The sequence below is a fragment of the Rhodnius prolixus genome, unplaced genomic scaffold (assembly GCF_049639745.1).
Source record: "Rhodnius prolixus isolate KJV_2025 unplaced genomic scaffold, Rpr scaffold_15, whole genome shotgun sequence".
In the NCBI taxonomy this organism is placed as follows: Eukaryota; Metazoa; Arthropoda; class Insecta; order Hemiptera; family Reduviidae; genus Rhodnius; species Rhodnius prolixus.
In genome coordinates, this window is record NW_027411605.1 from 7,799,726 (window position 1) to 7,820,978 (window position 21,253).

General features: G+C 32.7%; 1 protein-coding gene and 1 non-coding gene across 4 annotated transcripts in view; both read left to right on the forward strand.

Annotated features, from left to right (window-relative positions):
• Positions 1-20,027, forward strand: part of Sam-S (S-adenosylmethionine Synthetase) — a 45,377-nt gene extending 25,350 nt beyond the window's left edge. For 2 of the 3 annotated variants that reach the window (XM_074129857.1, XM_074129855.1), the window contains 6 exons: positions 2,787-2,899; positions 6,865-7,008; positions 12,310-12,528; positions 13,799-13,981; positions 14,951-15,084; positions 19,210-20,027. In XM_074129857.1, the coding sequence (XP_073985958.1) occupies positions 2,787-2,899; positions 6,865-7,008; positions 12,310-12,528; positions 13,799-13,981; positions 14,951-15,084; positions 19,210-19,315 (899 nt within the window). In that variant the 3' untranslated portion in view covers positions 19,316-20,027. The remainder of the gene's footprint in view (positions 1-2,786; positions 2,900-6,864; positions 7,009-12,309; positions 12,529-13,798; positions 13,982-14,950; positions 15,085-19,209) is intronic. The other variant, XM_074129856.1, reaches the window with a different exon arrangement.
• Positions 12,128-12,203, forward strand: LOC141455045 (small nucleolar RNA SNORD24). Its single transcript, XR_012459116.1, has one exon. It is a non-coding gene; the product is annotated as a small nucleolar RNA SNORD24 (small nucleolar RNA).
• Positions 20,028-21,253: the final 1,226 nt, after the last annotated feature.

Genomic DNA, 21,253 nt, shown 5'->3' on the forward strand with positions numbered 1-21,253 from the left:
TTTAAATTGCACACTATATATTTTTCTAAAAAACGTGAAATATGACGGTTTAGTTATGTCTTGGAATCAGAGTATCAATTAAAAGCGAATCGATTATGCGGGACAGATTTCGGTTTGTATGCATTATTACTTTTTGATTGTTTAAGAGAAGTCTTTTCAATGTCTTTGTTGACAATTTTTGTAATAGTTTTTTTTTTGTAATCCAATTATAATTTATAAATGTATAAAAAAAATCTGGAAAATTGAAAACGGAGGGCAGTGAAAACTATTACTTTTACATCATCACACAGCATAGGAAGAGATTTTAAATTGCGACAATTTATTAGATTACTTTTGTAATATAATATTGAAATTACTTTTTACTTTTTTTTCGTAGCATTCGTTGAGTTCGTTCGATACAAATGCCTCTGTTCTGTCATTCTGCAAGAAACATTTTATATTCTATTAAGGTATTTCCTGGAATAAAACAGGTTGAACAAAACGTTTAGTTGGTGAACATTCCTTGAGGATGTGAAATTGAATTGACTTTTTTTAGGAAATCATTGTTAAAAGGTGTGAAAAATAGTGCGTCTTAATTATTTAAATTATTTATATAAAAAAAATTGCGGCGACCAAGCCCTGACATGTACACTAGAATCCTGGTGAAAAGCTAGGAGAGAATTAATGCTAGAAAAATACTTGGGAAACATAAAAGAGGGGCTTTAGTTTGGGGGTCAAATTTAACGGTTCTGGGCAAGTCTTATAACAGCTTAATAATTCATGTCCAGCGTATCTTGTCTTGTATTGGAAGTGAGGAGTATCGATTATTTCATAATTTGTCTTTGAAACAGGACTACTTCGCAGATCGGCGCCTCGGTACTGGAACGGCTGTTGCCGTGGCTAGCAAAGCTAAGAGTTAATTGTAGTTCGAAGTATGATTTTTCGATCTGGTTTTGTTATTTGATATGTATCTATTATAAATGTGAATTAAAAAAAAAAAAACTTACAAACCAGATGAATGTTTTCGAGAGTAGAATTTTTTATGAGAAAGGAACGAGCAGTGGTCACAAAATGGAACGTACAAGTTTTAATAAATTGGATTCTTGAATAAGTAATCACCTTCCAAATTTAAAAATTGCCTGCAAAACTTTCTGTTCAACCTGTTTACTTTGTGCACGAACCTTAAGATCAACCAGTACGGAGAACACGTCGTTCTTTAAGGAAAACATTCTTTTGTATTTCCTTTTATTGAGTTACATGTTTGCCATCTAATTACTGGTGATTGAGTCATAGTCGTGCTAAATTAAGCACTCCCAAATCGAGTCGATATGTTTACCATTCTGGTGATTTTTGTAGCCAAGTGGTGCACTTGATTTGGGGACATTCTTATTAATTATGCAAATAGTAGATTCTTTGTTAATAAATGATTTATGTAATGAACTGCTGATAGAAATGGAGTTAGTTCAATAAAATTTGAATCTGACGTTTTCATTCTCTAAGATGAGTTTGTTACGATATACTACAGTCGTTCAGTAAAATCGGAATTTTAACAACTCCCGTAATCCACAGAAACAATTTTTGTGGAGTAAAACCGTTAAATTCCCTATATATTTCAGAGGGGAGCTGAAATGCACCTTCCTCAGTAACCAAACCTCCCCAAATTAATTTTTAGAAATATGTCTTTTGTAAACTCTAAAGTCCCTACATCATTATTTAGTATACTGATAAGAACATGGTTGTATCCGCAACGCTAGATTCATTCAGCAAGTGTATATATGTTAAGAACATAATGGAAGTCAAATTCTTTACACTAAACCTGATGATCCAGATGTGAAACTTTTGTTGGTGGATGAAAATCTGAAACCGATCAAAAGAAAAACTCTTTAAACAGTTCAAGCGCAGAGATCTTGACACAAAACATTCACTTATAGAGGGTAAAATTGTTTGGAATTTTAAGAACTATTTAAAGCTTATTAATAAAATGAATGCTGTGTCTGTCTACACATTATAATAAAATAGTCCTTTAAAGGGAATTCTAATCATCTCCTATCCAGTGGAACCTTAATAGAATTTTCCTATGGTTCTAAAATCAAAGTTATTATAGTTCTAGCTGTGTGCATTAAGTATACTAAGTCTAAAAAAAGTCATTGACGCTGTTTAGAGAAACCGTATTAGGAAAAAAGAGAATAGAAAACCGGAGGCATTCGGAAAGCATAAATCGTGCACGTAAAAGACAAAGAGTCGCTGCCTCTACAACCGCGTCCGTAGTCACCTGGTAGGCAACCGCTGTTGCTTTATGTTGTGTGCCCTAAGTATCCAATTGACTGACTTATTTTGCGTCAATACCTATTCTTAAGTGGTATTAGTTCAGGTTTTGGAATTCTCATTGATTGGTTTTAAACGGAAATGTGGTTAATTTGTCACAATTATTTTGAAAATTTGTCACGCTAGCTATTCTTTGAAAAAAAAGGAATACTTTTAAATACGTATTATATACCATCTTTGAAAATGAAAACTATTTTCAAAGAATGAAAAAAAAACTGCATCAGAGTTTTTTTGTAAGCTGTGTCCTATAACCCACCATTATCTTCAAAAGCCAAAGAAAATAGAAAATAATTTTTATTTTGTCATAAAAACAAAACTGAATTTTGATTGAAGTTGGTAAGAAAAGGAAGTTAGTATCAGCGTGCGAATAAATAATTAGGTGTGTATTCTTCTAAAGAACCCCTTTTGGGCGTCTCCATCCTGATCTGATGATGATTTGTGTTCTCGTGTTATTTGCTGATTTGGGGGATCATCCGACACAGGTTTTGATTACAAGACTTGCAGCGTCCTTTTGGCGTTGGATGCACAATCGCCAAATATCGCCGCTGGAGTGCATCAGAATCGAAACGAGGAGGATGTAGGCGCTGGAGACCAGGTCTGTTATTATTATTTATTATTACTTTATTTTATTTATTTTTTTCTTTTTTTATTTTTGGTTTCTTTAAAACTTTTTCTATTTTCTTTTTTCCTTTCTTTTCTCTTCTGTTTTCGTTTTCAGTTCTTTCTTATTTGATTTTTCTTACTTTTATTTGGCTTTGCATCATTAGGACGCAACTTTGAATAATGTACCTGTTCTGTTTTCACTTTTTCTATCTGCAATGAACTTCTTATGTAAAAAAAAAAAACTAAGATTTCTTTGTTGTCATTCTATTGTCATTTTGTTTTTGGTAATTTAACTCAAACGGCTGTGCGGGATTAGAGCATCACCTGTTTTTTTTTCTCCTCAAGAGTTATTGGAGGTTAAACTTTCTTTTAAAACCTACTTTTTTTTAAAAAAAAAATTCATGTTTACTTTTTAATAAGGCACTCAACATCTGAATTTATTGGCGCCCGGAGTTTTTTCCGGGCACTGCCGGCCTCCGGTGTTCACACGTTAAAGACAACACATCGGTCCATCGTGGTTTTTGCTTCTTTGGGCGTTGCTGTTGCTTAAAAGAGGATCCGGGCGTAAATGACATTGTTCCTCCGACTGCTGGAATCTTCAATATTACTTTTTGTTACCTCTACAAAGTTACCACCCCCTATGTACGTAGAACTATATGCAGCTTTATCTTTAGCTATTTATTTTTATTTATTTATTCTCCTTTTTGAGTTTTGGGTTTGCTGTTTCTGAAACCAGATTGTTCCCTCGCCAATTAATATTTCTTAGCCTTTTTGCACCACAACACTTGAACAACTAAGCTGGCCCTAATTGGAAGGCTAGAATACCTATATCCCAGACAGTTTTAACATGGGTATGGATCCTGCTAGATCTGGCTTCACAGTAAAGCTGGCGTACATTTTACATGATTTTTGGAAGACATAAACTGACAAAGATCAGAACCATATGAATTAACTAGCCTGTTTTCTGCTTTTCTGAATACTCTGTATTAATAATCTAATTTTGCTTTGAATATTTTCTAAGATTTTCTTCTTAGTTAAAAGTGTTTCATCCCCCTTATAACCCATTTTGAGAATAAGAGATAATCTGTGATGTGAGCTTTCTAATTTTTTGTTTGAAGCAACCATTGCCACTTAAATAGTTCGCTGTCTTAGGGGTATTCCTGGCAATTTTCGTCCTGTCCCTTTCTTAGCTCTAGTGTCCAAAATATCTTGAGTGGGACTGTTATTGTTGTATATGTTGTAGGCGGCCCGATGGATTTTCCATAGTTCCCCTCATTTTTCCTACAAATTTAAAATAAGGAACCTTAATCTTCAGTTTGAATTTGTTCTCTACTGGTATTTCTATAGCGATATTGTCAGACTTTGGTCTCATTATACTTGCTGCTATAGTTGTTAATTTGTTATATAGGAACTTTTACTAGTTAGGTACTTTCTAGTATTATTAACGGGTTGTCGGCGAACTTCTAACGTCTGCCAGCCAGCTCTACTCAGTTTAAATTTCAACTTTATTTTTTGTTAAAACTGACGTCATAAATCGGAATTTTTTGATGAACAGCCATTTAGTCCCATAAAGCTTTTAATTAAAAAAAAAATCAGTAGAACGGTAAAGTTCAATTTTAGAAACTAAAAACGTTTCCTAGGAACTTGAGTTTAAATTAAAATTGTATATAAAGTGGTATCACAATACTTTGTGATTATGGTGCCGATAATTTGCAGTATCTTTTTTTCATTTGAGATTTTTTTAAACAATACTTTCTACGGCATAACGTTTGCCTAGCGTATTTTTGTAGCAGTAGCAAGTCTGAAATAAAGAATTTCCTGGCGAAAATTGAGTTATTAAAGCTGACAACAGAAGTTATGTTAATTGCCGAGTTGAACCTTCGGGGGGGGGGGGGTAATGTTCTGAAGGTTTTTGAAACTAGCTAATCAACTTCCAGCCAATGCCAATGTGCTTCCTGTTTTATGGATTGAACTGATCAGAAAGAGAATTTGTAATCCAACGTACTAGGAGCATATATTGCTAGAAATAACGTGATAATCGTTTTCAAATATTCAAAATCATTGATAGGAAATTTATGAGTTAAAACAATCAATAAAGCTAATAGATTTTTATTGTAATGGAGAGAGGTAGGTAATACATTCATCTACAGGTCATGATACTATAGTATGTTTATGGGCGCCTTAGAATAATACCCATGCTTGTAGAATTTGCTTTTAAAGTAAGCCATCTTATTGTCGGTCGTCATGGCAACAAGAATAGTTTACCCAAAATACCGCCCAAAAGATGTTTTTGCGTGTGTATGTATTGTGATATTGATCTATATCTTCAGTTTTAATTCTATGGCTTCTTTTTATTTTATTTAATTATTGATTTATTATGTAACTAATGTTTTTATCTAACTATTTTAATCTGTTTCTAACTTCAGTTACTAACCAACTCAGTTTGTTTACATTTATAGACAGTGAATTGTACAGTTATATAAATTATTTAACATCCTTATGAAGCTTCTTTTAACAAGTATTAATTTTGAAATGTCAATGAATGTTGGTTTAGACATAGAGTTTATGATTGTAATAATTTTAAAAAATTTATTATTATAGTAAAAAAAGGGGCATGTTTTTTTAAATAAATATTCTCTACTAAAAACTTGAATTTTGCCTTCATCAAATTATATCTCTTAAAAATGTATAATCGGAAGTGTTTTGGCAACTATCTGTTTTAAGATTGTTCTTAATTTCTACCAAAAGGTAGTACTGTAGGCGCTTACAGAGGTCATCAATTAGCTCCCGAAATTATTGTCTCATGAAAATTAATAATACATTATTTAGAAATAAGTTATTGCTGCCTTCATCCTTTACATTGACTGGAAATATTCAATAAATGTGTCACCGTTTTTACTTCACTATGTTGGTTAACAGATCCATGAGACGCGCCTTTCAAAAGGTCCACATTGATTCCCGGTCTTTTTGGAGTAATGCCGTGGTAAACTTACGCTCATAATGAACGTGATGTGAGGGTTCCCGGGCGGCCCGGCTAACAGCCATTCCACACATTTTTGTCCTGAACACCCCCACACCTAGACAATATATCATTACCTACTAAGTCACCCTACTATTATGTTGTATTTTTTGCCAATATTCTCATTTTTAAAGGGGTTACTATCAACAAAAAGCTTCTATGAGGCCGGTACGTCTGGTTCCCTAACTGTTCTTCGATTTAAGGAACCCCTAATTAAAGAGTAATTCTCTTCCGACCCAAATGTCCAATCCACTTTTTTATCTACAGTCCCAGTTCAAAGGATCTTTTTAATTTAATATCCAAGTTACAAGTTTTGTCATACAAGTTTTCAGTGCGTACAGGAAACTGACTGAAGTATGGTTCATTGAATACATTTGATAACCAGGAAGGTTTAAATGTGTGAATTATCAAAAAGCACGTACTAACTAATTGCCGAATAAAAAAAAAAAAATTATTCAATGTTAAAGTCCACATTATCCAAAGCAGGTAGTTTTTGGAAACTTCAAAGGCATATTATAAATAAATAAATAAGCCATTTATTGAGCTATACATACACAAATACATTAAATGAACACACAAATTAACCAAATAATAAATTAGCTCAAATCAACCGACTGGGTGAGGCCTCTTCATAAAGAAGGTAACCGGGTACATCTCTCTTTCTAAACAGACAAATTATTTTTCCAAAAATAAAAACTTTCTAAACAAAAGTAATCCAAAGTACAAAAAAACTATAAAGAGAAATTCTTATCAATTTGACATTTTTTTTTTCCTTCATTATTACCTTATTATTTTATCTACTTTTATTTATTATTATGATTATTACCATTCAAAAATGAATAATGTATGAACAAAAATATTAGAGATTAAAAACTTTTAGAGACTATTTTGATGTAGATGTTTAATAAGTTTTCTTTTTTTTACATATTTCTTTACAGGGTTTAATGTTCGGTTATGCTACAAATGAAACTGAAGAATGTATGCCACTGACCATAGTTTTGGCTCATAAATTAAATGAAAGAGTCGCCGAATTGAGACGATGCGGCGAATTCTGGTGGGCAAGACCGGACACAAAAGCACAGGTATGTATGACTGGGTTTAGGATCCGGATTAAGATTCAGTGAAGTGGTGTACTACCTGTTGAGGGATTTTAATCGCTAAGGTTCAGTTTTTTCTCCTTTTTTTTGCGCGCACACACACACACACACACACATTGTGTGAAAAGCAATATCTACATGTCAGTGGTACAGTGTGTTTTGTTAGTTCAAAACGGATCAATAAACGGTCGGGGATCCAATAGTGGTTACAAAGCTTCAGCTCCAGAGAGTATTTAGGTGATAATTCTATTTCAAAAATTATGCATGGTTGCATTTTTTAGAACTAGTAGAAAGAGAAAATAAACTAAATTGTAGTACATGACGTGATGACAAAAATTGAAGCGTACAAGCATACAGACATGTTTATGCATGCGTGTTGAGCACAGTGTAGCGCTGATTTATGTACTATAATTATTTTAAAGCAATCAGTATTATAAGGTCAAATTTTAACGTTAGTTAATCAAAATGAACATTAGTTTAAAAATTCTAACAATAATTCACGTAGTTTTAATTTTATTTAGAATTGACTATTTTGTATCCTTGTTTTTTATTGCGAAATATCTGTTTCAAGTCGGGAATTTATTTAGAAATAAAAAACATTACAATATATAAATAATGTCCATTCTAATAGCCAATAATTTTTAAAAAAATTATTTGGTTTTCGCTCATGGACTAAACTAAATACCCTATTTGTGAATGAAATAGTTGCTTCTGTAATTTAATTAACAGTCAACAACTTTTCCATCCAGGGGACAGCTAACTGTAATTAAATATCGTAATGTTTTACACGTTAAAAAACATTTTTTCCACTTCTTACCTCTTGGAAGATAAGTGTGGCGATCGGACACATTTTAAATTCTGACATTTCACGGAGGAAGTTTTCAACCAGTCCATCTGTCTGTATGCATAAGCAATCAGCACAATTCAAAAATAGAATATCCTACATTGTTTAAATTCTATTTTTAAACTTGGTGCCACCATAGAGTCTGACAATAAGCTTCTCGACAAATCTGTAATATTGTTTAGTATATTGTGATTCTAATAAAAGAAAATTCCAATTGGATGAAATGAGTCAATTGAAATTGCGAGTTTAGAGATTGATTTGTTTTGGTTTATGTGTGTTGGGCATAAGTTTTAACTTAATAGATCTGCTGGGGCTCCTATTTGGGTACGGGAGATACAGTACCCTTAGCATTCTTTGAAAGTTGAGACGTCTAAGAAAGCTTCAGTATGTGTACCCCGGAGTAAACAACGCCTAAAATGTGTCATAAATCTTCTCTGAACGACATCTCCGCACAGTCTCTCTTGAAGATCAGTTAGAGTTTCTTCTCCATCCTCAACAATTTATCGAGAGTTATGCGTACCAGCCCAACTTTTTCATCTTTCCACCGAGTCGGTAATGCCCCTTGAAGAAACCAGTAAGCACCCTTAATTTGGTTGCCCAGAAAGATCCTTGCCTGTCACATGTCTAGGAGATCACCACATCAGCGTTTAGTTCTGTATTGGCTTCCACCTTATTCTTTAGCTCCCCCTGCAGGAGCCTGTCGCTGATCTCTCCAAAGGTTTGAGGCCCGATGATTAGAAATGCAGCGCCCTGCCTTGCCCGGGCGTCTGCTTTCTTGTTTCCCATCTCATCGACATATCCTGGCACACAAAATAGAATAAGTTAACACCTTAAGTGTTCTTTATAGTAGGAATGGTGGGACAGCTTCTCTTTATCCTGGACTTCAGCCGTTTAAAAAGTTCGTTTCAAAGCTATAATTGTAATACAAGTCGTATTTAACAAAGTTGTACTTTCAAGTTGCCAACTCTTACAAAGTTCCCTCCTCCCAAATTGCGTCGCTGTATTATAGGCATGAGTGCCTAATATGTTTCACTATCTTTAAAAAAGGCCTTTAGGCTGGTAGGTATGAAGGATTTCGCCAAACTGTTCTCGTTATTTTAGCCTTGAAAAGTATTCCACCAACTTCTGCACTTTCTGGTACATTAGCCTAACCGCAGCAAGGTAAAATGTGATCTCTACCTGGCAAATGCAAGTGGAAGATTTGCCCATATCTTCCTAGAAGGGTTGGGCGGTCCGCTGTTGGTTGTGACATTACACGAGAGCTAGATCGCTAAAAGCCCATTGGATCCCCCTCGGTGTTACATCGATACTCTCTGCATTCAGACAGTTAGTTGCGCTCCTCCTTAGTCATTTCTTCTATAAATTCTATCCTCTTCACATATTTTTTTATACATTTGATTTTCACATATTTTTATTTCTTCAAATAAATATAATTTTCACCTGTGTTAAACACACATTTGCATATCTCGCAAGAGGATACCTAGTTAGGTTAGGTTAGGTTAAAATCGTAGATATCCAGCAAACTGCGGCGGACCTTACCACATTTATAAGTTCATTTAAGGGTACTTTTGGAACAGCAAGGTTTCTTCCTAAAGAGCCATCTAACTATGAATGTTACTTCGATAATCTCATTCCAGTGTAATGTACCCACCCCCATCCCTTATAGTAGTATTTGTAGGAATTGATTGTTATCAAAATTCCAAATTAGAAGAAAAGTGGATTTGCCTTGATTGGATTTGAAGGCGCCAAAGCGATTGCCTATTCATCAATCAGTTTAGTTTTAAGTAATCTGTGACGTCATCTTCTCCGAATGTTTTATTATAGACGGTATGTTTATATAAGTCTACTATATTTTTAGAAATTTGATTACAAGAATTGCGTAAATTATCTATTGTAGTTACTCCACGGTAATTGCGTAGCAAAAAATCTCAAGTTTTGCGAATCCGTGGCAGCGCATACTATGAGGTAGCAGTTGAGATAACCAGAGTAGTGCCAATAATTTAAAAACACTATGAGGTCATTCCATTGTGAGATTTAGTGGGATCACTCACTGTTTTCTTATCATAATGGAACGTTCCTGAGATTTAGATTGTTTAATAATATAACTAAGTACATACAATTTATTTATTAAAATAGCTCATAAACGCTTTAGCGTGCTTATTCAAATTTTATTTACATATTTAATTCCTAGGTATTATCTTAGGTATAAATGAAGCCCTCTTTATTACTCTCAGTGACAATTAACATGTGAGGTTATCCTCACACTAGATCAGAGCTGCTGCTTTAATGTTTTAATTAGCAAATATAGATGATGTAAACTGATTAATACATTAGCATTAGGTCTTAAGAAAATTGTGTAGCCGTTTTAGAAAGCCTCAAAAAAATCAATATTCAGTTAGTAAAAAGCACCTCGTTGGCAGATTTTGTCCAAATATGTTATTTTTTTTTTTTTTTTTTTTTTTTTTTTTTTTTTTTTTTTTCTTTGGCGCATCAACAGCTGAGGTTATTAGCGCCCGGAGCTTTTTCCAGTGCACTGCCGGCCTCCGGACAGTGTTCTCTCGTTACAGACAACACTGTCCATCACCGGACAGTGAGCTGTAAGAAGCTCCTAGGAAGAGAAAATCTAAGGATCAGCTGCTGGATTCGAACCCGGGACCTCCGCGTGGGAGTCCAGTATGCTAACCTCATAGCTAATCCCTTCCCTCCCAAATATGTTATTGTCACCTTCTTTGATGGCGTATAAATCAATTATATTTTTGTGTTTCAGTGTACAGCTCAATAGATAAAAACTTTTTTTGAACTCGGATATCAAAAACTGAAATTTCGGTAAAAACTCAAAATAAAACTTCTAAAGAAGAGCACTCTCTCTCCCTCCAATCTAAAATCTACAATGTCTAGTGACGAGCCTTATGGATATGGCTAGACGTCCATCATTTTAGAAGAGATACACAATAAATTTAGCCTAATAGCCCAAACAATGACCATTTTAGAGGGATTTTCCCTTACCATTCCCGCAATTTATTGTATTCCCAATATTTGATAACGCACTTCCCTGGCATGTTACCATGCCACAAAATGACTCCCGTGAAATCTATAGATCCCTCCTGGACCATGCAATTGTCCGCCGTATCTTTGCCTGTGTATCCTCAATTTCCTCTCCGACGAGAAAAACTGTAAATTCTAGGCTACCAGGATTCCAAGCAGATTCGTGTTAGCCTTCAACAGACTTCGCTGGATTGTGTAATAGATTCTGGAATTCTAGCTCATTCCTGAAAAAATATTTTGTAACGCTTCGCTGAAGCAGTATTAAGGAGCCATTTTGTCGGAAGTCTAATTCCGTTGCGGCTTCCGCTTTTCCCAGCATTACATGGCTTCGTTATATCCAGGACAAATAAGAGCTTGTTTGAACGGGAGTCGCGTTGTCATGTAGTAACCACGCCGCGTGTTAGTTGAAACATTTTATTAACACTCAAGTTTATTAGAACATTAGTAGAAAATTTATCAGAATTGTAATTTTAAGCAATAAGACTTTTTCATAATCGTAAGACTTCCTCAGACAAATTTATCTTAAGGCCACTATACGTTTCATTACAACAATAAGTAATTATCAAAATTTTATAAAAAGCTGTTCCGATAAAATACAGAATTCTCCCGATTCACCCCTTTACAGACAACTTAATTAAAAATAATTATTGAATAGTTAGTTCTTACTTGAAAGTTTAAGTTTAATTATAAAGATAAGAGGTGATGTTCTGAACTTAAATTACAAATATTTTCTTTGCACTATATGTAATATTGAAGGTAAAAAGAATTTATTCCATTTTTTGGTAAACTACTCCTCTTTAGGAGAGCATAGACTAAAGCATTATTACAATGAAACTCTGTCTGGTAAAGTACTGTTGGAATATATTCAATGGCATTATTATTAAAATACTGTAACGGGCAGCACTCTCCTCAAACGAAAATCTAATTTAATTTTTATTTTGTTATCATTTTTTATGTTTGTTTTTGTTTCTGTTTATATATAAGTTATTTTTAATAAGACTCCTCTGACGGTCTTTGACCCTGTAGTTATAGTTTATCTTTCTTTGTAAAAAGTTGTAGTTTCAGTTTGTATATAAAATAAAGACAATAATAATAAAATACTTTTCATTACGATGAGAGAATACTTGCTTATAGAGCATATATTTTCTATGTTATCTGTTGCTCTACGAGGTAAAATACATATTTCCTCACTTTAACTCTAACCAAAAATATCTTGGCTGATGATGTTATGACGTATTTGCTATCTGAAGGTTGCATGACGTTATCTTTACCACCACGCAATTCTGAGGCCAAAAGATTCTGGTTTGATTTGATTGGCTTTCTACAAAAGCCTTTAATTCAAGAAAAGTTTTTTTTTTTTTTCAACTTTTCCTCCTTAATCCCGTTTTTGTTTTTAGGTAACCTGTGAGTATAGGTTTTCTGCTGGAGCATGTGTTCCTTTAAGAGTACACACGGTGGTTGTATCCGTACAACATTGCGACAAGATTTCGTTAAAAGAATTGCGAGAAGCAGTCACACAAAAAGTGGTACATGAAGTCATCCCGGCCAAATATCTGGACGATAGGACAACCGTACACATTAATCCTTGTGGTGAATTCGTCTTAGGTGGGCCACAAGTAAGCAAGCAGCATGTGTATTTTTTCATGAAAAACTTATTTCTACATTTTTTTAAAAAAATTTATATAACTTTTATGGAAGATTTTCAATTTATGATGATGGAAAATAGAATTTTCCAGCTAATATTTGAATGTATGGTGAAAAACCAAAAAAAAGGAATCTTGCAGATTTACACCGCGTGTATTTTGTAACCGTGACAAGTTTAAGACGGTTCCATCCTCAGAGGTTTATTTGAGCCGTTTATTTTGAAAGTGGCCTAACTCCATTTGTCAATTTTCTCCGGTTGCCATGGTTACATGTACAACTTCCTGTTATTTATCAGTAAAGCATTTCAGGTTGCTCATATTCCGAGCAAATACGATAAATACTTGACACATAAGTTTTTAGAGTTAGTTCAATAATTGAACCGTGTAGTTTGAAAGTGGCCTAACTCCATTTATACTTAAATCAAGATAATAATATATTATTGATAATGTCTGATGGCAGTAATTTTAATTAATTAGTATTTAACAAGTTAACCTCAGTTTTTGGACAATTGCGTTAGTTGAATAACCAGTACGTTTAATTAATATAAAACTTAAAATTTAATATTAAATTTTAGAAATTATTTCACCCATGGGGAAGAACAGAACAAGACCATTTAGTTCAGATAGTGAAGAAGAAATAGTTTTAAAGATATGTAAAATAAATTATGTTTTTTTTTCAATTTGAAGCATCTTTAATTATGTTGAATGGACTTGGGCACCTTCAAATTTTATAATGAATCTGGATGTTTATTTTGAAAGTGGCCTAACTCCATTCTTGATAAGAAAACGCATATTATTCACTTAATAATTGCCACTATTTTAATAGGAACTATAAATTTAACACACTTAGATACACTTAAGCAGTATGACTCATTAGTATCCTATACGTATATTTTTAAATTCATTGAAACGCAAACCCTTAAATATCTCGATTTGAAGATAAATGGAGTTAGGCCACTTTCAAAATAAACGGCTCATTTATCAGTTTGGTTAACTGAGAATTTCACTTCAACCGATTTCTGATAGAGCAAACTGTGCTACTACAAATGAAATCAAGAATACAATCCAGCAATGCGGACATTTTTACTTCTTAACAAAAACTTAAGTGTTTGAAAAATTAATTAAAAGGGTTGATTAAACGTCAAAAGATACACAAATCAGCAAGTTCCCATAGTTTCATTAATATTCTAAGTTGTCAGCTAATATTATAAGTTATAATAACTTATGTTTTTAAACTTCACAGTGTGATGCAGGCTTGACTGGACGTAAAATAATTGTGGACACTTACGGCGGTTGGGGCGCTCACGGAGGAGGAGCATTTTCTGGCAAAGATTTCACTAAAGTAGACAGGTCAGCTGCATATGCTGCCCGCTGGGTGGCTAAATCACTTGTAAAGAATGGCCTTTGCAAGAGGTGTCTAGTGCAGGTAACTAAAACCAGAAGTTTGGTTAGAATACCCTGTTTTTTGACGTTAGTAAAAAAATATCTTATTTGCAATATGGTACCAAAGATTTATAAAAGAATCTTTCGGCTTCTTGAATATTGAGTATCAAGCCAAAGATTATCTTGTTACTGACACATGATAAGTGGCCAAATTTACGAAGCAAAAGTTACAGTACTTTTCGTTGCTCTGCTACCAACACAGAGGTGGCGCACAAAAATATAGTAAAGCATAGTAAAAATCTATAAATCTTACAACTTTTGGGAAGGAAATCATCTCAGGAAAAAATATATATATATTTATATATACATATATATAAATATATATATATATATATACAAACACAAAACCATTATGAAATACCAAATTAACTATTGTATACAACTTGGACACGTTCTTTAAAGGCACTCAAACCTGAGAAAACTTCACCACCACACTATATTATTAAAAGAAAGGCATGAAAATTCAAACTTGTTGAATGTTTTCTAATACTTTAATGTTTCAAGATTTTATTTTTTTACGCATTATTTGTTAAATGATTAGGATCATATATTCATCAATTAGCGCCCCATCATATAAAGTACAACTCCAACTTCACAATTCTAAAACATTATGCTACAATCAATAAATTAATACTCTAGATTTTATTAAATTTATTTCAATTTTTTTAAAAAAATATTTCATTAGTATTTGATGAAGAATGGTTTGTCTAAAACTTCAGTTTATTTGCTGAAATAAATATGATTTGTTTTACATGTCTGTCTTCCATATTTTGTTTGACGGTAGGAAATATTTTTATATTCCGTGTGCTAGTTACCAATACAGGAGACTTTTACACTAGTAACACGCCTTTAATTCGTTTTGTGATATTCTAAGCGCGTCCCATAAAATATTACCCACCTCGCTCTCACAAATAACTATTAAATGCAATAATTTTTATTTTACTTTTTTCAGGTGTCCTACGCTATCGGAGTTGCGGAACCTATTTCCATTACTCTATTCGACTATGGTACGTCCGTATTACCGCAAGGAGAACTACTATCGATAGTTAAGAAAAACTTTGATCTCAGACCCGGCAAGATAGTGAAGTTAGTATTTTATTGCTGCATTATTAAGTCTTAAATGTTTTTCTAAAAATTAACGTAGCTTGAGCGATGCTCGAATGCTCTAATAATATATTAAATATATATATATTATATATATATATTTCTCTACTGTTTCCAGCATTTTACCGAGGTTTGTGTAAATTATCTCAAAGCACAATTCAAGGCCAATGATGGTTATTTATAGAGTATTTGCTACTCTGAATTTACTAGATGACTAATTACACTATTCTGAGGCCTTAGGACCCTGTACTGAGAGATATATAGATATATCTCATACAGACCAAATAACAACTGGAACATTCCATCCAACAATATTTGACCCTAGCTCACACTCAGACAATACAATCATCAGTATGAACAATATCAAACTGCGTCATTGGACGGTAGCTTACATGTCATAACCAAAAACTAAATTGATAACTTACACAAACCCCTGAATAGTTAAGATAACCTCACTTATCGTAACCACTACATTTATGTCCAATTTATTGTTAGTATGGTTATTTTTTCATTTTATTAGTTATAGATTCGGCATGGTTATTTTTACTTTATCTTACTAGGTAAGGAAAGTATTGCGATCGTGCCAAACTACAATTCACCTGAAATTTCCGTTTTTAAATCGTGAATCCGAAAAAGTGGTTTCTGCAAATTTTTCTTTTCAAATAAAATCATTGTAACTTTTTTGGAAAATTACAAACACTAAAAAATGAATTCACAAGGGGATGGTGTGCATGATGTTTGTAATACCGATTTCAAATTTGTTTTTGTTTTAGTAGAATTTGCATCGATAAATATTTTATCCGTATATCAACGCTTTGTCCTATGGGCCTCCCTAGCCCGGAAATGAAATGTTTCAGATTTTTTCCAAAGCCATTTTGTTATTTTGGCCATTTTTTTTTTATATATGTGGTATTTTCTCACTGCACAATAAGAACGTGATACTCTAATTTCATCATTTTCATGAAAGGTGAAAAAATAAACTTAGAAACCTGTATAAAAGTAAAAACATAAAAAAAATTCTATTATTCCTAATTTAACTGTTAAACAAAATTTCTTAGTAAAGGTAGGCTACAATATTCATAATCCGATTACAATTTTTTGTAATCTGTAATTATAAATTAAGGGAAAAAAAAGAAGCAAATTTTTAGGTTTTTAACATTAAAAATTTAAAATTTTATCCTCTATCAGCTTACTGATAAACATTAAAATGTTGGATGGAAGAAAATTCACAGAGAGCCCTCTCGCGTTTTTTTTTTTTTAAGCAAACTTTAAATTTTCGTAAACTTTACTTAGTAATTTCGAAGCGAACTTATTTGGTGAATTGGTGATGTAAGAGGTACCTGGGTCATTCCATGTCAAATCAACACGGGGTCTGAACCTCACCATCTCGGATTTTCTTGAAATTTGGCACATCTGTACTATTGGTATAGACTTGGAAAAATATGAAATTTTACTGAGATATGTCAACTGGTTTATGAATTACAGGGCTGTAAAGTTGCCAAAAATGGGCCGAAAAACAGGGAACCCCATGTTTTTGAATTACTGTAGAAGCTTTCCTAATTGAGCTACAGACTTGGGATTGGTGTCATTTTATAGCATATATAATGCCCTTTCCTGTGATATGCAACACCATGTGGGTTAGGATATAAAAGTTTGTTAAATTTAAATTTTAAATTTTTTAAAAAGTACATATTTTAAAATTTTAAAATTAATTCTATGAATAGTTAGTAGTGTTATGAATCACTGGGCAAAATATTAATTTGGGACGACAATGGCTTCATTGTTAAAAAAATTTAAGACTAAAGCTCCAATCCAATTAATTCAACTCTGAATTCATGTTAATATAATAATGCTAATAATAATTCCACTAATAAGTCCAAAGTAAAACATACTGTTAAGTAATAGGATCTCTTTATTATTTTAAGCTTGAAAAGGCTTCATTTGTTTGACATGCATCACTTTCTAGAAGGACATATGTAAGTTCTTCCTGTCAGCGTCACAGGATCAATTTTTATCAAAACATCCACTACTGAGACCCAAAGAATATCAGCATTTCTTGGATACGAGATGATTTAGAGGGTCCAGCTGGATGAAGAAAAGTTACTTTTACTTCATCAAGTTCTTCATTTTTCTCTAAAACATAGCCAAGCCACCAGTTTCTTTATAGACTACACTGATATAACTTGATATGTCGGCTAATTTTAGTTTATCAGGGAATTTTGAAACTTCCATTTCGCAAGCTTCTGAGTTCATAGAAAAGTTTTTAACCAATATTTTGGATTCACTTCTGGGAATAAAAGCATGGTATTGCTGTGTTCCTTTAATAGCCAATGCTTGAGCAAACCGATTTTTTAAAAAACACTCAGATTCAACATAGTCTTCCTGGGTTGAATATGCAAAGTTGGTGATGTTTTCTACTGCCCACTCAAAAAGTTGTAGTGAAGTTTGGATTTGATTTCCATAGGGTCGTTGCAAACTGGCACGAGCTGCCAGTCTCTTTACCGAACCCCCTACGCCATCACAAGGCCCTTTGCCGACTTAAACCAACTTAAAGAGGCTGTTATCTCAGCCAAAGAAGACTGTTCTTGAACACAGATATTGAATTGAATTATTTTTGTATAATTTGATTAACTGCATAATTTCATTAGAATAATATATTACAATTAATATGAATAATTACTGTAATCATAATTATTAATTCTAAAAATGATTTCAAAATCAATATTTTAAATCTTAATAATTATTAATTATGATTCATTGATTCATTATTACTATTTTCAATTTATTTATTACTTTAATTTTATTAAAATATATTTTCCATGAAAAGGAGCTTTAGTCATAAATTTTTTTAACAATGAAGCCATTGTCGTCCCAAATTAATATTTTGGCCAGTGATTCATAACACTACTAGCTATTCATAGAATTAATTTTAAAATTTTAAAATATGTACTTTTTAAAAAATTTAAAATTTAAATTTAACAAACTTTTATATCCTAACCCACATGGTGTTGCATATCACAGGAAAGAGCATTATATATACTATAAAATGACACTAATCCCAAGTCTGTAGCTCAATTAGGAAAGCTTCTACAGTAATTCAAAAACATGGGGTTCCCTGATTTTCAGCCCATTTTTGGCAACTTTACAGCCCTGTAACTCATAAACCAGTTGACATATCACAGTAAAATTTCATATTTTTCCAAGACTATACCAATAGTACACATGTGCCAAATTTCAAGAAAATCCGAGATGGTGAGGTCAAAAATGGTCTTTTTTTGTGTTGATTTGACATGGAATGACCCACCTATCTTATTGCGTTTTGACCTCTTGGCGGGGTTGGTAGTGACTATATATAGTCTCACTTTCTTTTTATGTTCAAATAAACCTTTTTCTAAATTAATCTTTCTTATGATAAATAATTCGCCAAATTAATTTTTAATTAAAGGTTAAAAAAAAAAAAAAAATGAGATACTATTGATTAGTTTTTGTAGAAATTGTTAAATACTGCAGTTACAAACGTGCAAGGTGACTGGCCGAGTGAGTCATGACGCAACACGCAGTTATGCAATATTTCGCAATTAATGCTTTTGATCCTGATCTTGTTCTTGTTCGAGGAAATGCGCGCAAATGAGCTCTTTTCTTTTCCGTTATCACTGAAGGTTTTTATTATTTCTATGACCAGTGATGTTAATGTATTTGCTACTGCTGATCTTGAAGAAAAGATGAATAATTTTACTGAGGTCATGGAAACATGCCCACTCATCATTATACGTTATCTTTCCAATAGTGTCTGTAATTTGAAATCGAAGTCTCTCTCCCCCCCTCATACCCACCATATAGGTAAGAGGAAGCATTGCGATTGTGTCAATTATCAATTTGATGAGTACTTTCTCCTTTCCAGGAGACTTACTTAATCTGCATGATCTCTCTTATTAGTAGAATAAGGGATTCTGAAAAAATTATTCTTCTATTTTCCCTATTATTGTATTAGTCTTTACAACTGATTATTTAAGTTAGAATATATAGTACGAATGTACAGACCAGATTTGTATTCTTCTGTATTCAGTTATAAGATTTTCTAATTTTCTGTTCTATTTTCTCTTTCAGAGATCTTAATCTCCGTAACCCTATCTATCAGAAGACAAGCACCTATGGACACTTCGGACGTGACATATTTCCCTGGGAACAGCCCAAACATTTGATTCTTAATTAGTACATGTACAGATTTTCTTACATTCTTTTTATCATTAGTAGTAATAGTACATTTATACGTGTTATTTGTATTTTTTCAATTTTGAAAGCCTTCTTTTCATTTCGGAATGAGAGAACACTGACGTCGATTTGGCTAATTGTATTATAAGTATGGAATTTTTTTTTACTGATATGACAAAAAAAAATAAATGGAATATATCCTTAACTGGATGGTGCATAAAATATTTCACCGATGGTTATTTCCTTTATGCAGTTCCGTGTTCCTTCATTTTATATTAATAATTATTAAATTAATGTGTTTCACATTTTTCCTATGATTTTTAGATGAAATTTCGTTTGATTGAAAAGTTATGTAATACACAAATAAAAATTAAAGACAATTAAATAATTATTTTGACAAAATATTTTGTTTGATCGACTCTCCTTAGGGCAATAAAAAAGACTACTCCAATAGCAGCAATAATAATTTTCAAAACGTGAATGCAAAAATGATTGTAGAATAACTATGTACTGTCCTGTCTGACAGTTTTAGTATACAGAAAAGAAATATTCATTTCGGGTGAAAAATATGTATATATTATATTTTAGTTTCTTTGAAGAAGCTTGTTTTAATTGTTTGATATTAAACGATCAAAATAAAAAATAATTATTGAACAATCTTTAAGGAATTTCAAAAAAAAAAAAAATCGTTTGGAAGAAGATTATGTATTTAACTGGTAGATGTTTTTTAGTAATGGCTGTAACATTTAAATAACAGAAGACTCTCGCCTACATTGACATGTTTATTTCTCTTCTTTTTTTAAAGTTCTACCTCCATCAATTTTTCCGCAATCGCAGACTTTCAAGGATCCACAGCTACTACTTAAAGTTCAGTGACAGATTCAATTCTTGGTACTGGATTGTCAAGAATTCGTAGTCTGGAGAGCATATCTACCTGAAATGCGAACAGTTTACAAGGGACATTGAAAGTGTTTTTTTTTTGTTACCCTCTTAATAGAGTGAAGTTTCCTTCAAGACCTACTCTACTTTAATTGGATGTGGGGAATCTCACAAGGAGGTAGTTCGTTAATTCAATTATTCCTTTTTTAGGAAAAGATCCACAGTCTTAAGGGAATGTACATAATGGTGATGGAGAGCCCATTCTGGGGTGACCAAGTGATCTTTTTCATTACTGGCACATTCTTCAGTTAAAGGGTATTTATTGCTCCCTTCTAGGCAATTTCCGTACGTGTCCTTGCCAGAAATTTCTATAATACATGGCGTAGATAAGGTTTCAGGGCTCGAACATGCAGGAGTCACATGGACAAGATATATTTCATTGGAGCCCCCTGAACTATCACCTGCAACACTTCTTCAGACTTAAGAATCTTCTTACACCTCACTTGGGTCCTTATATTTTGAAGCACTTCACGGTTTCAAGACCAAAACTTTGAAGCTCTTTATCTAGAATGTCTCGGTTGCAAGCTGTTTTGGTTTGCCCAGGATTTTGTTCAGCAATTGTGGTTTTCTACCGAAAGAAACGTGCTGATGCCATTATCAGGTGCACTTATTAGAACTGTAATATGTTTTCACTTATACAAAAGTTTTTTTTTTCATGGCAGTCAGTCCCACCTAAAATTTCGTAATTTTTACTACGTACTATGTAAACCGAGAATTGTGTTGTAAAAGGTAAATCTGTTTGTTTTTTCTTTCTTTTTTCATTGTAACGTTAATCAAGAAAAAGAATCCATATTTTTTCCGAAAAAATGGTGCTTAAAGCCGTTTAATTAACTTTAAACAGTTATATAATTACAAATAATATTAAACAATCAAAATAAAAAATAATTATTGAATGATCAATCTTTAAGGAATTAAAAAAAAAAAAAAGTATGCAGTAAATTTTGTTAATTTATTTTCCACTAAATGAATGATTTTTTTTATTTATTTTGTTACAAGATTT